Here is a 15,734-nt window from a genome sequence, read left to right as displayed (position 1 = left end):
GTTCATTACGTTTCCCTAACCTTACCTCTATAGGGAAAAATAAATTATAATTATCCTGCCCTATCAGAATCTCTGGTTTGACATCCGTTTGACAAATATTATCAAAAACATCAGACATATTAGGATAATCATTAAAATTAACATAACTCATCTTTTGTACCGGTAAGCATAATTAAGGTACACTTCGCGCACAAAAAGAATGAATTTTACCGTCCATACCCGAAATGTCCACGCTCACTATTGTCGCATCCAGAACTAGTTCCTTGTTGGTCCACGCGCCGCACACCCGCATTTTCTCCTGACGGCCGCAAAGCCCGGCGCGCTCTGCCAGCGCAGCGCTGACTAAAGACACCGTCGACCCGTCGTCAAGGAGAGCGCTCGTACTGATGATTCCATTCGGCCCGTGTATGCGTACAGGCACGACTTTCAAAAACACTCGCCGATCAGTCGAGTTTATGTTCGTGACTGTCTCCGTAGAAGCGTTCTGTTGCCTTCGCTGAACAGTAGAGTCGTCGCGGCGGTTGGTAACTGGATAATGCAGCAACTTATGATGAGGTAAACCACAGCTGTCTACGTCGCACGCCGGCGCAGTGCAAGTTTCTCTGCTGTGACGAGATGACAGACATTTGAAACAGAGTCCGCTGCGCTTCACGTGATTCCATCTGGTCGTACGTAGAGCTTTACTAAAGCGCTTGCATTCCAACAGCGTATGGTTTGCTTTACGACAAAACTGACATTTGTTGACATCTCGTTCAGACTGTAACAACACTGCTTGCGGACGGTTGGTTGAAATGTCACGTGGTCTATACTTATTCTGGTCGTAGCGTGATTCCATGAAGTAGGTATTGGACGTAGTCGATATCTTTATAGCTTCTTCTTTTATAAAATCTGATAGAATAAGCAAGCGAGGCATCTTTCCTTCAGTGATCAGTGGGAAACTAAAGTCTGACCATTTCGATACAAGCACTGTCGGTAGTTTTGCAAGTATGTTTGAGACTATATTCATACCTTGTAGATATTCCTCTCGCTTTAATGCTCGAATGGCCTCTATCAGATTTTGTACCTTCACAGCAAATGGCACTATGTCTCTCTGGTAATCGCTCGGCAAGGGTGGTAACTTCTTTATGTCCAACAGTACCCTTGAAATTATCAGATCTGGATTACCGAACCTCAGCTCAAGAGTAGACATAATAGTTTCTGGTGACGATGCGCTGATCAATAGAGCCGAGACTGCTTCCTTAGCGGCTCCACGCAGGCATTTTCTAAGTCGCCATAAGTTCTCTTTGGGTGTGAAGTTACATACTTCAGTTGACTCGTAATATGCTCCTTTAAATGGCAGCCATTCCATCGGGTCTCCGTAAAACTCTGGGAGATTTCGTGGCATGCATATACGGCTTAAGAGGTTACCGTTGTTGGTGTTTGCAGCAGAGGTAGCTGCAATGTCTCTAAGTGCAGCGGCCAACATGTCGCACCCTTAGAATGAAAGTGACTTAACTCAAAATTCCTGTTACTCTCGATTTCACCATAAACTGACCTTATAAAGCATGCTCTATATCCCTGTATAGATAAAGTGACCTATCTCTTAGTAAAGGCAGAGCAACGCATACTTCGGTCTCTTTCACTAGTCCCGCTTTTCATGTATGCATATTGTGTGAAAGAGGCAGAACTAGTTTTACGTCGGCGGTGCTTGCGAGTGTACGTGTAAAACATCGGCGGATCTCGAATTGTTTCTGTTTATTACCAAAATACTGTAAAGGTAAGTTCATGATTTTTTTGTCAGAAAGTGACCTTTTAATAAATAGGTCTGTATTTAAACTAAATATGTTAGAGTATTCAGTGTTCATTTATGGATTCGGTCTGTTTAGTTAAAAATATAAATGAAGGATACACGACACTTTTACGAATAGGACTATTTATGACTGAACTAACCTAATTTAGTTTTGTTATTTTTGATATTGCGCCTGTGTAGAAGAAAAAATAAAAAGGACCGATTAACATATTTTTGGAATATGTCGCTTTAATATAAAATTTGTTTAAGATATGCATAAATTTATGTACTTAAGAGCTTAATAAGTTGTGTTGTTTCAGACTTTACTTCACAAGTTTACTAGTAAACTAATAGCTAGTGAACGCCAGACCTACGTCATTTTATAAAAGCTGAAAGTTTGTCAGCGTATGCTCCCAATATAGGTTACAATGTTGGTGAATTATGAAGTTTGGGTCATCGTGGGTTTGGGAGCTTTAGTGCTACCCTAAAAAACTGACTGAACTGTCAAAACTGTGTGAGTGTTGGGGAAAATATTTCTAATTATTGCCAAAATATTAAACATAAAAAATCAGATTTTATAGTATATCCTATATTGGGAGCATACGCTGACAAACTTTCAGCTTTTATAAAATGACGTAGGTCTGGCGTTCACTAGCTCTTACTCTATAGTCAAAATAACATCAAGACGAGTTAGTTCAAGATATGTTTAGTTTGATGGGAATAACACCTCCAAACATACAAACTGATAATGAAAACAAAGACTGGGAGCTTTTTTCCCTCGGGGATGACGGAGTCAAACAGCTTCTGAAGAGCCTTTAGTGCCGGCGCTCCACCTGCTTTCAGAAGCTCAGCCTTGATTCCATCATCACCTTGTACCTTGTTGTTTTTCAGGTGTTTGAGAGCCATTCTAATCTCGCACAGACTGACGTCCGAGATATCTTATAGTGTCGGGTCAATCTAGCTCTGTGATCTTCGGCTAGATTTGTGATCAGGTGTGCGTACTTCTTCTTCTCGTGATAATTTTCCGTAGAACCTCAACCTCTTCCAATATCTCAGGCCCCGACGAGATGACTCTGCCATCCTCGGTCTTCAGCTTGGTCAGTTGGCTTTGGCCAACAGACAGATCTCTTGCTATAGAGCCCTTGTTACGCTCAGTCGCCTCTTTAATTGGGTTTGTATCAAATTGGCGTAGGTCGTGAGTTGAGTATACTTGCAGAACCAAGTTTCTTGTCTCTTCCATAAGTTTATTGGTGAGGTCAGAGATCTTTTTGATTCCTTTTGAACGACGGGTTTTAAAGAACTTAGACCCAGTCGTTTGGACAATTCCCACGAACCTGTCATTGCATTCGTCCACATTTCCGTAGTCTCCTAGGCATTTGAAAAGATTTCGAGATAAAAGATTTTGCAGTTCGAGTATATCTCTCGGTATAGCTTTCGGGGTTTTGGAGCTGGATGAGCGCTAGGCAGAGCGAAGACTTCATCGCCTTCATTTGATTCGCGGAAGATATCGTAGTCATGCTCGATGGCTTCTCGATGGATGAAGAGCTTCTCAACAAATGGTTCTTAAAATGAACATGGACAAGACAAAAATCATGTCAAATATCCGTGTTGTAACCCACACCTCTGAAAGTTGGAGACTACACTCGAAGTTGTTGACAATTAAGTGTACCTGGGACAATCCAGTTAGGTAGGTCCAACTTCGAGAAAGAGGTCAACCGTCGAATTCATCTCGGCTGGGCTGCGTTCGGGAAGCTTCGCAATATTCTCACGTCCGAAATGCCGCAGTGTCTCAAAACAAAAGTCTTTGACCAGTGTGTGTTGCCAGTGACAACTTAAGGATCTGAGACGTGGTCGCTATCTATGGGCCTCATAAGAAGGCCCGAGGGCGATGGAGCGTGCTATTCTCGGAGTCTCCCTGCGCGATCGAATCAGAAATGAGAAGATTCGCAGTAGAGCCAAAGTGACATAGCCCGCAAAATCGCTAAAATCCTGTGGCAGTGGGCGGGGTACATAGCTCACAGAGTTGATGGGCCGCTGGGGCAAAAAAGTTCTCGAGTGGCGACCACGAGTTGGAAGACCTAGTGGCAGGCCCTCCACTAGGTGGATCGACGATCTGGTGAAGGTCGCGGGGGGTGCCTATGCGGGCGGCACAAGACCGGTCGTTTTGGAAATCTTTGGAGTAGGCCTTTGTCCAGCAATAAGTAAACGTCATTCAGCTGAAACGAACGACTAAGAAGCAAACTATACCCTTGGGTTATACCTCGGTTAGTTTTTTTCATACAAAAAGGCTACCTTATAGCACCCAATATCTGAATGTGTAATTCGAATTATCCAACACTGTCTTATTGCTCACCTACAAATCTTTCACCCAAAAAGTAGTTGGTAGTGTACATCGTATTGTAGTTAGTACCTAGATAATTATTTTTTTAGGTTTGGTTAGGTACCTGACAGGTTAGAGCACTTGCCCCACCCTGCCCCACCGTGGCTACGCCCATGTTCACTACCTTATATTCACATAACATTCAGTATAGTAATGACTTATGTCAACAGATTCATTTGCAATATGCGTCATAAACAGACTTAATTAATAAAAAATCTCATCAGTTTCAAAAGTATTTTGTAAAAAAGTGACTTAATTTAGAAGTACTTTATATTTTATGTCAAAATATATACTAAATAAAGTATAATTACAAAAAATACTCTGCCAATGTTAACTCAAAATGTTAATCAATAAATCTACTTAAAATCAATCAAATGCGACGGAACACGAAAGAGATATAGTAAAATGTATTCAAGACTACACTTTTTTGAAGACTTTCTTGTTCATTTACCACAAATTGCTTTTTTTGGATTCGGTCACTTTCATTCTAAGGGTGCGATGTGTACCGTGCCAGCATTTTCCATAGGCACTGACTCTTGATGTGGTACCGAAGAGCACAACTTGCCCGGTTGGGGTCCATTATCGTGGACAAGTTGCTCATTTTCTTGCTGCTCAAGCCATTGCGTCACACTATCGCCATTCTCGTGAAGCTGGATATTTGCGGGATATTCATCCTCAAGGTCCGCGATATCCACCTCCAACTGCTTGTCAAGTAAATCCATAGCAATTTTGGCCTTTTGTTTTGCAGTTTCGTATTCAAGCCGTTTTTTCCTAGCTGTTATAGATGATTCCGAGGCTTTAGAATTTGCTTGCACGACTGTACTATTATGTACGGAAATGTCATTTTGACTTGCCATATTTTGTACCTCGGAGTCGTCGGATGGCTGAATCTGAATCTCCTGCTGCTCCCTTCGAGTTGCGCTCCGTGTATTGACCATTCTGGGTGGCATAAAAAACATTGAATCCGCCTGGATCCGGCTCGAAGATTGTAAACCACCAGCTTTTGCACGGAATACTTTTCAACTGACACAGACGTCAAACCAAGTTTTTAATAAAATCAAACCTAAGAGAAAAACCTCTACGGAGGTTTTATGCATCGGCAACAATATCGTAGGTTGTTAGTGATAGTTGTTAGTAATTGGTTCTGAAATATTCACTAGTCGGCTTTAATTCATTTAGCTTCCATAAACGGCTAGCGGTTGAACATGGAGGTACCTTTTATAGCCAGTGGTTAGTGCATGTATCGAATTATGAGGTAACTCGTATTTATAAATCCGTTATACGTTTGATTTAGATAATGAAACCAAAAACATTTTCATGTTAAGTGCTGCCAAGACGAACTGTTTAACTCGCCTTTTCAAAAAGTTATCAGATCTCATGTAGAGCCAAGCTTAAGAACTCTTCACCTTAATTATAAACCTACACCTTAGTCAAAAGTAAAAAATTCACTACAAAATTCCATGAACGCAAAAACTTTTAACTAAAATATCAATATTGTAAAAGGCACAAAAAAACTCATAAACTGTAATCAAAGCTGAAAACATCAACATTGAAATTGGATCATTTTAAAACTATGAAAATTAAGTGTTTTATTCACAAAAATCATTCAGCGACACATCGATACATCGTCAAATAGCACACAATAGCTGAAATTGAGTCTTTATTCGTGCGTTTCCAATTAATTCGGAACCTAAAAAGCTGTGTGCTATCTGAGCGGACCAATGGAGCGAAATGTTTTATATCTGGCGCCACGATATTAATTTGGTTTGATATAATCGGTGCGGTGGCGATAAAATCTATCGATAAATGACTAAATGTTCTGAGCTACTGGCTGCTGCGTAGCGAAGAGAGCATAACGAGTGTACCGAAGAACAGAATTAAGGACGCTTCAAAGTCAGGAGTTCATACAATAAGAGCAACATTTTAATTTGTATTACTAAGTAAAAAAAACAATTGCACACATCTTCTATTTTTAATTTTCTTTGTGTGTCAAATAAAGTTTTTATTATTTTATCTGATCTTATCAACCGAAACATACCACAATAATAATTCCTGTAACTGAGCAATCTATATTATTATGGGATTATGCTTTCATGCCGAGAATTTGCAATAGTTTTATGTACCTCCTCGCTCGCTACCTCGATCTATTGCCTGCCTGAAAATAAAACCAACACTGCACATTTCCCTAGGGCTATGCTCCATAGCCTTTTCGACAAAATGTACCTATTCTACGCAAACAATACCGTTTCACAACAATAGAAAAATAACACTTGCCCACGTCTTCTAAAATAAACTCTACTGACTTTAATTAATATTAATGACGGGATTTCGATTGCTACCATGTACCTTAATTTTGGGTTTCCGATATTTCGGCACTGTTGCAAGCGCCATGGTGTACTGACTTTATCGATATCTCAACAACACTAAACAATATATCGATACCCGAACGCCTCCAAAATTAATTTGATTTTGTTCTGCACTGCAGATGAATTTAATTTTCAGTCGCCATTATGAAGTTACTGCAAAACGGTGCAGTTTCTAGCTGAAATAAACTAACTCCGGGCTAGTTCATTAAAGTGAAATTAATTATTATAGCAGGAATAAAACGTCTTGATAGTCTTTGAACGGGATTTCAGTTGCCATCGTATTTCTAGGATTATAAAAATAAGATAAAAACCTAAAACTGATGACTGCCTTCGATCGAAGCCATGAAAACCATTTTATTTTCATTAATTTCTACATATTCGTAACTAAACTGGCAAAAGATCCTACTTCCTACTAATATTATAAATGCAAAAGTTTGTATGGATGTCTAGATGTCTGGATGTTTGTTACTCTTTTACGCAAGCAATACTGAACGGATGTTGATGAAACTTTACAGTATTAATGTTTATAACCCAGAATAACATAATATAGGCTATAATTTATGACGATCTGTGACGCGGGGAAGCCGCGGGCCACAGCTAGTACTTACATAATATTAAAGGAATTGTACCTACACAATACTATTATATCCCATCTCATCATCCCATCCAGGGACGCAATATTAATAATATGTTTAACATGAAATATTTTTATATGAAAATATATTGATATTTGCCCGCTATATTAGAAAACTGATCATGGAGATTTTATTCATAGTAATGGATGAGTTTCAATACACATACACTTACTTATCACTATATCTCAGAAAGTACAAGTGCTAGAAGTCTCAAATTTTGCATGGGGGTTCCTTTTAGAACGTAGGTGCTCATTTAGACGGGATTTTGCAAAATTCAACCTCTAATGTAACTTGAAACTATCCACGTGTACAAAGTCGCGGGCGGCCGCTAGTCAATTTATACTTTTATAATGAAACTTCCACTCACCACAAACTCAACTTTATAATAAATTAGTGAACACTTCTAAACCGTTTCCTCGGTCAAACACGATCGGAAATCAAATTAGATCACATTTATCTAATTTACTAGTTTAAACTCGTGACTACGCACACATCGTTCCAATTTCCAATTCATTAACGAAATGATATAGGTAGTGGTATAAGTATACTAGGGTCCGCCCGCGACTTCGTACGAGTGGACCCTGTTTTACCCCCTTAGGGATGGAGTTTCGTAAAATCGTGCTTAGCGGATGTCTACACCTTATAAAATATAAGGAACCTACCTGCCTTTCAAGTTTGAAGGTGTTATAGTTTCTAAGATATCGTGATTAATCAGTGAGTGATATTTTGCTTTTATAAGGAGGTACCTAAATAGATGTTACCACAACTTGCCGTTTCTCATTCAGAACTGCTCAAAGGAAGGGACTGAACCTTTGGCAATAGGGACTTACAAATCTAATACCCATAGACTATTCCCATGGATTTTCAACTCTGTGCTATCAGATATTCCATGAATATATTAGCCACCTCAATGATTTTCCATAGAAATAGGTGGGCGTTAGTTTTGTTATGTAATACAAGTAGTAGGTATACAAGCCCATAAGGGTGTAAAAGACCATACCTATTCTTTTCTAAAATATTCAAGGACAAAGTCAAGTATTTTTATTCAATTCCCAATGCTGTATTGCATACCGTAATCTAGTTATTATGTATATTTATTTTTCATAGTTTTCATGTATTTGATTAGTCCACAGGGACCCAAAATGCAAAGTAGTTTGTGTTGCGGTATATTTACTTACATTAGTGTTTTCAAATGTGTCGGTCGTACCATAAAGTTGGGAAAATAATGTGATTATTCAATTTCTGCCCCACATGTGAATTGGTCAAACCCAGTTCTCACAAATCTAACGTAGTCCAACTTTCTAACCATCACACCATGGAGGTTTTAGTAAAAACGCAAAGTTATATATTCTAAACTTAAACTAAAGTCTATACTTTAAATCAAAGGATCACAAAACAATGTGATTAGCTAAGCTGTACAACAAATAGCTCTCTCAGCTGCGAGTTAAAGGTCAGATTAGCTCGCAAATGGAGGCTAAACAACTGCTAATCTGTCAAGACTGGCCTTAATGGGTTCGGATCCCCGAGCCAGTTAGCTCCTCAGACTAATCTAACTGACACGTCAGCTTATTCAGTGGGGTTACTTCGAAAAACGTTTTCCGAAGTTTAGAATGTTGCCATCGCTCTCACGCGAAGCGAGATGTCAGCATGAGCGACGGTGACAGATATACCAGAAACTAGTCGAACAGCTGCGTTTAGGAGTAGCCCAGCTGGTTAATTTATATACGAATTTGAACCTTGTAGCTTGGGAAGACGGGAGAGATTGAAGTAATTAAGGCTGTATGTATGATTGTTGTAAAGGACAACTGATAGAGGGTAAGCGCGGAAATCAAAGTCCTGCTCAAAATTACGGAATTATAATTATTGTCCAAAAAGTTCTAACAGTTTGTCAAAAATCGCAATATTAATACTAAAAACAAAAAAATTGGCCAAGTGTGTGTCGTGCCACGCGCAGTGTAGGGTTCCGTTGTAGTCCGTGTTAACACAATATATGTATTTCAGAAGCAAGCAATTACTTCATCTAAAGTCACTTTTAACATTTTCTTCTAAGGAATTTTTATTAGATATGAACTTTTGTAATACATGACTTAAACTACTATTACTCTAACTAACTTTTCTATCTTAACCGTTATAGTTTTCCTGGAAAGTTCATAAAAAGTACTATAATTATTGTGAATTTTTCCAGATTTTTAAGCCAACAGTTTAGTTTTTAGATTATTTAATTAATTTCATTCCTTCAACATAATAGCGATATTAAATATACAGACAAATAATAACAGTACCTACTTAGTAAGCCGAAGCGACGAAACGTAGAATATAATTATATTGTGGTTTTCGAAAATATAACACGTGTTGGCAAACTTCGTATTACATAGGTATAGGGTATAGAGTTCAAAGAACCGACGACCTCGGTGTTTGTATGTAAAACATTTTTACAGATATACTCGTATAAATATCATTACTTGATGGGCTATATATATCAATGAAAATTTGAGCTTATTTACGAATAAACAAACGTCTAATTAGTAAAACAGACAGCAACCGTTTCAAAAATAGTCCCTACGAAACATGTTTCAGCAATTTGTATCGCAAAGTTTAATTGGACGATCCAGGTTTTAATTGGGTTCAATGTAAAAAAAGTCAATTTTCCTTTTTGGAAAACATCTAACTTTCAACAAGGTTGAGCAAAAATTTTCATCAAAAGTTTTATATGTCAACCCCGAACTTTTACTTTAGTTCCATAAAATTGCGAACAGAATTAATTAAAATAATATTAACAAAAGTCCATATTTCAGCGAGAGCGGAGTAAAATCCTAATGCTCCCGTAATTAGGTCTAGACGCTTAATTAAACTGCCTATTGTTTTAATTAACCCCAATTTAGTCTACCTAAAATTAGATTTAGTTAATGAGTCTCTAAATTGCTTCTTTGTCCACAGCAATTCGTGTGGAGCGATTTCTCAGAAGATTACCTGCCGACTGACAGAAAGCACACCTTCTACCCTTCGGTGATCATCAACGAGCACCTGTACGAAGTGAAGATCACTGATGTACCTGTCATTCCTTACTTCCCCATCAACTCCTACTATGAATGGGCTCACTACCGCTTTTATGGTCTTCGGAATGCCACAGCATACATCCTTGTCTTTGACTTATCGAATGTGGAGACTTTCCAGTACATCAGAACGCTGCGAGACCAGATGGTAGAGAGCAGGGACATGAGAAACGTGCCTGTTCTGGTTGTGGGTAACAAGCAGGATTTGCTGTGCAGTAACACTCCTTCTGCTGCCAGCGGTCTGCAGCAGCTAGCAATCGCTGAAAGCGCTTGTGGTGACTCCAGGGAGAAGCGTCGTAACATCGTCAATCTGGTTCGAAAGCACTGGAAGTGCGGCTACGTGGAGTGTTCTGCCAAATACAATTGGAGGGTTATAGCAGTTTTCAAAGAACTTATGGAGATGATAGATGCCTTGGAGTGGAGTGGTGGGGGGAGGAATGCAGAGCCTCCTCCAGACTCCTCGACCGGTGGTGGGGCGGGGTCTCATGAGAACCGTTGCGTGGTTGCTTAGCACTAGTTTCTAGAACTTTTGCAAAATACTGAGTTTTCTTTGTGTACCCTTAAAATGATGGTGTGGACAAAAATATAAGCGTTACATTCGATAATGTATTGAACAATGTTAGATGGATATTAAGACCATTGGAAAGCAGTATCAAAAAGTGAAAATTGTAGGAATTCCATAATAACTGTTCTTATAGAAATATCTTATCGAACAAGCGTATAATGGACTGATACACTTTTTGATGTTTTGGATAATAAGTGAAGATAGATTAAAGTTTTGGTAAATGTTGCAAATTATAAATGAAAATTTTGTGGAACGTTCAATATTATGAAAACTTTCGCGTATTATGAAAATTATTTTTTTGATCACTACATTACATTTTACAGATTTATTAAAAGTATCACGCACTTCTAAATAAGTCAGGTATGAAACCGTAATAAAAGATTTTTGTGTAATGTAATTTTGTCTGCAATTGTATGAAATAAGTTTGTAATGTAAATTTTTGGTTGCCATTTTAGTAAAATGAAATATTTTAGTAAAAAAATTAATCTTGCCAAAAAAGTTTCATCTACTCAATTATTTTAAGACTTCGTATTGCTTATGAATATAAGTACAATGTACATTTTCAAAGTCATTTACTTCTAACAATATTCTAAGCTTTAAATTTTAACCATTTGGAAGGATTTATTCTTTTCCAGGGTAATTTTACACTTTTCTACTATAAATTAAGTTTTCAACTCTTCTCTTTTATAGATTAGGTGAATAGTATGTTTCCAAAACGATCTTCTAAACTGAAAATACCTATAAATAATTTGGGTTCTAATGTGAAAAAAATAATTATGTGAAAATTGCCAAATATCTTTTACAAAACTAAATCTTTTCCTTAAGTTATTAAGTAAAATACACATAATATTGTAAAAATAATACTAATGTTAGTGAATATAAACCCCAAATTTTCTAATTAATCTTGGGTAGGTATAAAAAAATATCTAATGAGATGCCATAGACTTGCTCGAAATTAAACTTTGTATCGAGTCACATAGATCAATATTATAGAAAATCGATAAATCTATAGTAATAATTACTTACTCTGTGTTGTGCTTCTTCTATGAGCTTCCTCTATTAAATGTAAATATAGTTTAAAACTTTTCATTTATAAAAATAGCATCAGCTATGATTCTTATAGTTTGTTGCTTAGATATAGCTTAGAAAGTGATGTTAAATATTTTGAACCCTCTTTTATGCAGTTGGGTAAATGAGAGAAGTGTATTTAAGTTATCTTGTAAAAATAATATTGTGTTGTTATAGTAACAATAGGTAGATATAGTTGTAAAGTAAGTAACCTACTACGGTATCGGAAATTTTTAGCTGAATTTAGCTTGCAGGCCAAGACATAAAATAGATAGGAGCAGAAGACAATCTTCATACAAATTACGTTCAGATAACGCACACATAGACAAAATTCACGGACACGATGCGTCCGAAATGTCGCAGACCATTCTAAACCACCACAAGCGCGAATGCCGCCCGCTTGAGACACACGTCAGTGTGCGTAACCTAAGCAAAATGAAGATATAATACGAGTATTGGTATTTGATACAGGTGATTGTCATCTGTTACTATCTTTTTTGAGCCAAAATAATAACGCTATAATTCAACTGTAAACATGTATTCTGTGTATAGTTCTTGCAACTCACGAAGGCAAGTGAGCTTTACTTGTGTGTGTACGTGTACATGCACATAACGATAGTGTAATGCCTATCAAAACTTTTGAAAAACTAACAGTAGCGAGCCACCACACATGTAAAGCTCACTCGCCTTCGTGAATTGCAACAACTATAAGCCTAGGCGCAGACCATCGATTTTTCGTCGGCCGATAGTTTAGTCGGGCAGTTGATCAGTATGGGCATAGATGGAAGTGCACACATTACACCGATTTGATTTGGCCGATTCTTCATACAATTAAAAATCAGGCACAACTATCGGCCAACTAAAAATCGGTGGTCTGCGTCTAGTCTAATAGAAAAACAGCAGTCTATTTTCATCAGTAATTTGTAAATATAACAACTAAATAATTTTCAATATTAAAATGAAAGAATTTTACTTAACAGCGCTTTATTATTTGTATGTAGACGTGTAGAGTTAAGGCAGCGCTGCAGCCGCTGTGTCGTAAAGGACTCTGGTTGTTGTCATCGTTGTAATTAAATTATTAAATTATCTTTTAAGTAATTAGTGTGGCCAAAAGTGTACATTTTGCAGTGTCGCACTGTATTTAAGACGGTCTTGATAACAATTGTTATACAAAGGTTACACGGTGCAATAAAACGTTGTGAACAATTTTATTATTGAGTTTTATTTCATTATCATCCTCATCTCAGCCATAAGACGTCCACTGCTGAACATAAGCCTTCCCCAATGCTTTCCATGTTGCCCGGTTGGTAGCGACCTGCGTCCAGCGCCATCCGGCTACCTTTATGATGTCGTCGATCCACCTTGTGAGTGGACGTCACACGCTGCGTTTTTCGGGACGCGGCCTCCACTCCAGAACCTTGCTGCTCCATCGGCCATCAGTTCTGCGTACTATGTGCCCTGCCCGTTGCCACTTCAGCGTGCTAATCCGTCGGGCTATGTCAGTGACTTTAGTTTGTTTACGGATCTCCTAATTTCTGATTCGATCTCGTAAAGAAACACCGAGTCGAATCGAGATTTATTTGGCTGAAAATATATATATAATAGTTATAAAATAAATATAGCCATTTTTCAGTATACTATTCCTTTAATTATTATGTCTTTTATTTTTTATGGAGATAGCAAGAAGGCGCTGGATACAATACAGGTCGCTACTAACTGGGCGATGTGAAAATCGTGGCATATTATGATGACGACGACAGATTGTAACAATTTATTGAACACGATTATTAAATGCATTTTCGCATAAATGAATTACTAATCTAAGGCAGCCTGAAATCGGGAACTGCAAAATAGCATTTTGAGCTGAAACAGTTTCAATATTAGCTCTATCCAGCTTTAACATAATCTGCATTTAGTACAAGAGCCGATAATTTCAAAGCGTAGCGGGAATCTAATTAACCCCCAATTATAGCGATATTATCCGATATATTACCGACGGGATTGTAATTTGAACCTCATAAGGCTTCATGAATATCAAATGATAGCTATGAAGCACTTATTATGTAGAGATATTAGATATTAAGCTACGTACAGTTCTTGAGGCGTTAGCTAAGCTTTGCATTTGTGTAAAAGATCACCATAAGTAGAGTCAGACAAAAAAACTTTAAAAATTCGCAAAAATGATTATACATATAAAATATGTGTTTTTTTTTCTGAAATCTCAAAAGGTTTTCGGCTCTGGTGAACACTTTGCATTTTGTGGGTTAAGTACTACGTTTCCGCCGTCGATATAGATTTTTTTTTAAATAAATTCAAAATATCTACTAAGAATTAAACACGTCACGCTGCTACCTACAAGAGGTGAAGTGCGTGCGACAGAGATCTTGCGTCTCAAATAGTTAGCCAAAAAGCGGTAATATAAGTCACACCTACACAATCCATATTATGCACTCACATGAATGCAAAGCTCAGCGAACTGTACCTACTATCTTTGTGGGGTCGCAGCATCTATAGCATAAAAACCATCTTTTTATACTTCGTCTATTATTATTGAAATGTACTTTTCAAGTGGTACTCACAAGTGCATTGAATATTCTAGTGCTTGCTGAGTGACTTAATACTACGTTATTGAGGACTTCTGTTCAAAAAGTTTACCATCGGATCGATGCCTCTATTGGCATAGCATCTCCTTGTAGGTTAGGCTATATTAATTATAAAGCTGCAGTGTGGGTTAGAATCCTAGTTTGGGCAATCAATAAAAATGTTCAAAGCTTTCAGTCGCACCTTTTAAAAAAGATTCAAACCAGCCTAAGAAAAGTATACCTACTTTTCAAAATAGATTTCAATATTTTTTTAAAAATTCACTATTATTGGGCTGGGAATAGAACTTTCAACATGTTCAGTCAAGCGAGAGAGCCCAACTCTACGAAACTACCGCTTTATCAAGAGCAAAAAGAATCAATGAAAACACTGTTACATTAATAGAAAAAAAAAACTAAGTCTAATATTTTTTAATGAATTCCTACTTGGCCATACCTTCATTAAGCCCCTCGTTTAGACTTGCCCTAAAGACCGCGCTAGTTAGAGCCCATTGTGCCAGCTTTGTCTCGTGGGCGGAAGAAGGCGCACGATGCTTTATTCAGGGCGGATTATTCTTTGTTGGTACACGGTACGTCTCTTACGACAGCGATATACAGCCATAGTTATCAATCTAGTTAGTTTACGACTATAGTCTGGTCTGCGAGCACGTAGAATTTTGTCCATTGACCCCAAGCTACCCATTCCTATCGCTCGCGCGTAATTATATTGCTGTCGCGACTGTGCGACGGGGGCCCGCAGTGAGTGTGCGAGCGCAACAGCAACATAATTACGCGCGTTCGCGTGCTCAGCGACCAAACTATAGTAGTTTATAAATATAGGATGTTAATAAAAGATACAGACTGCCTCACGTAGGTAACCCAAACTATAGATACATAAAGATGGTTGGCAATACTTTCTGAGTAACATACTCTATCTTAGACGACTTCATAAAGGTAGCGGGAAGGCGCTGGATGCAGGCCGCCACGAACGGGCCATTGTGGAAATCATTAGGGGAGGCCTATGTTCAGCAGTGGACGTCCTATGGCTGAAATGATGATGATGATGATGAACATACTCTATTTCATAGTGCGTTGAACCAATATTAGGACGTGTACTTTTCTTCAAAATTGACCGAAGAAAAATAGAGGTAAATGATTTAGAAATTTGGAAGCCGTCGTCAGCTCAATTAAATCACCTAAAACCCTTATATGCATATAAAGTCTGACACAATGGTTGTGCAATCATTAAACTTCAAAGGAGCATTGTATTCACATGTATTTTAGTTAAACAAAAGAAGATTATGGAGTCAGTATAATAAT

General features: G+C 37.9%; 1 protein-coding gene across 2 annotated transcripts in view; it reads left to right on the top strand.

Annotated features, from left to right (window-relative positions):
• The window catches only part of LOC135082151 (ras-like protein family member 10B), a 76,075-nt gene extending 63,045 nt beyond the window's left edge, over positions 1 to 13,030 (top strand). For both annotated transcript variants that reach the window (XM_063976903.1, XM_063976902.1), the window contains one exon: positions 10,087 to 13,030. In XM_063976903.1, the coding sequence (XP_063832973.1) occupies positions 10,087 to 10,713 (627 nt within the window). In that variant the 3' untranslated portion in view covers positions 10,714 to 13,030. The remainder of the gene's footprint in view (positions 1 to 10,086) is intronic.
• The last annotated feature ends 2,704 nt before the right edge of the window (positions 13,031 to 15,734 follow it).

Source organism: Ostrinia nubilalis, chromosome 21 (assembly GCF_963855985.1).
Source record: "Ostrinia nubilalis chromosome 21, ilOstNubi1.1, whole genome shotgun sequence".
Classification (NCBI taxonomy): Eukaryota; Metazoa; Arthropoda; class Insecta; order Lepidoptera; family Crambidae; genus Ostrinia; species Ostrinia nubilalis.
This window is presented reverse-complemented; position numbering and strand designations above follow the sequence as displayed.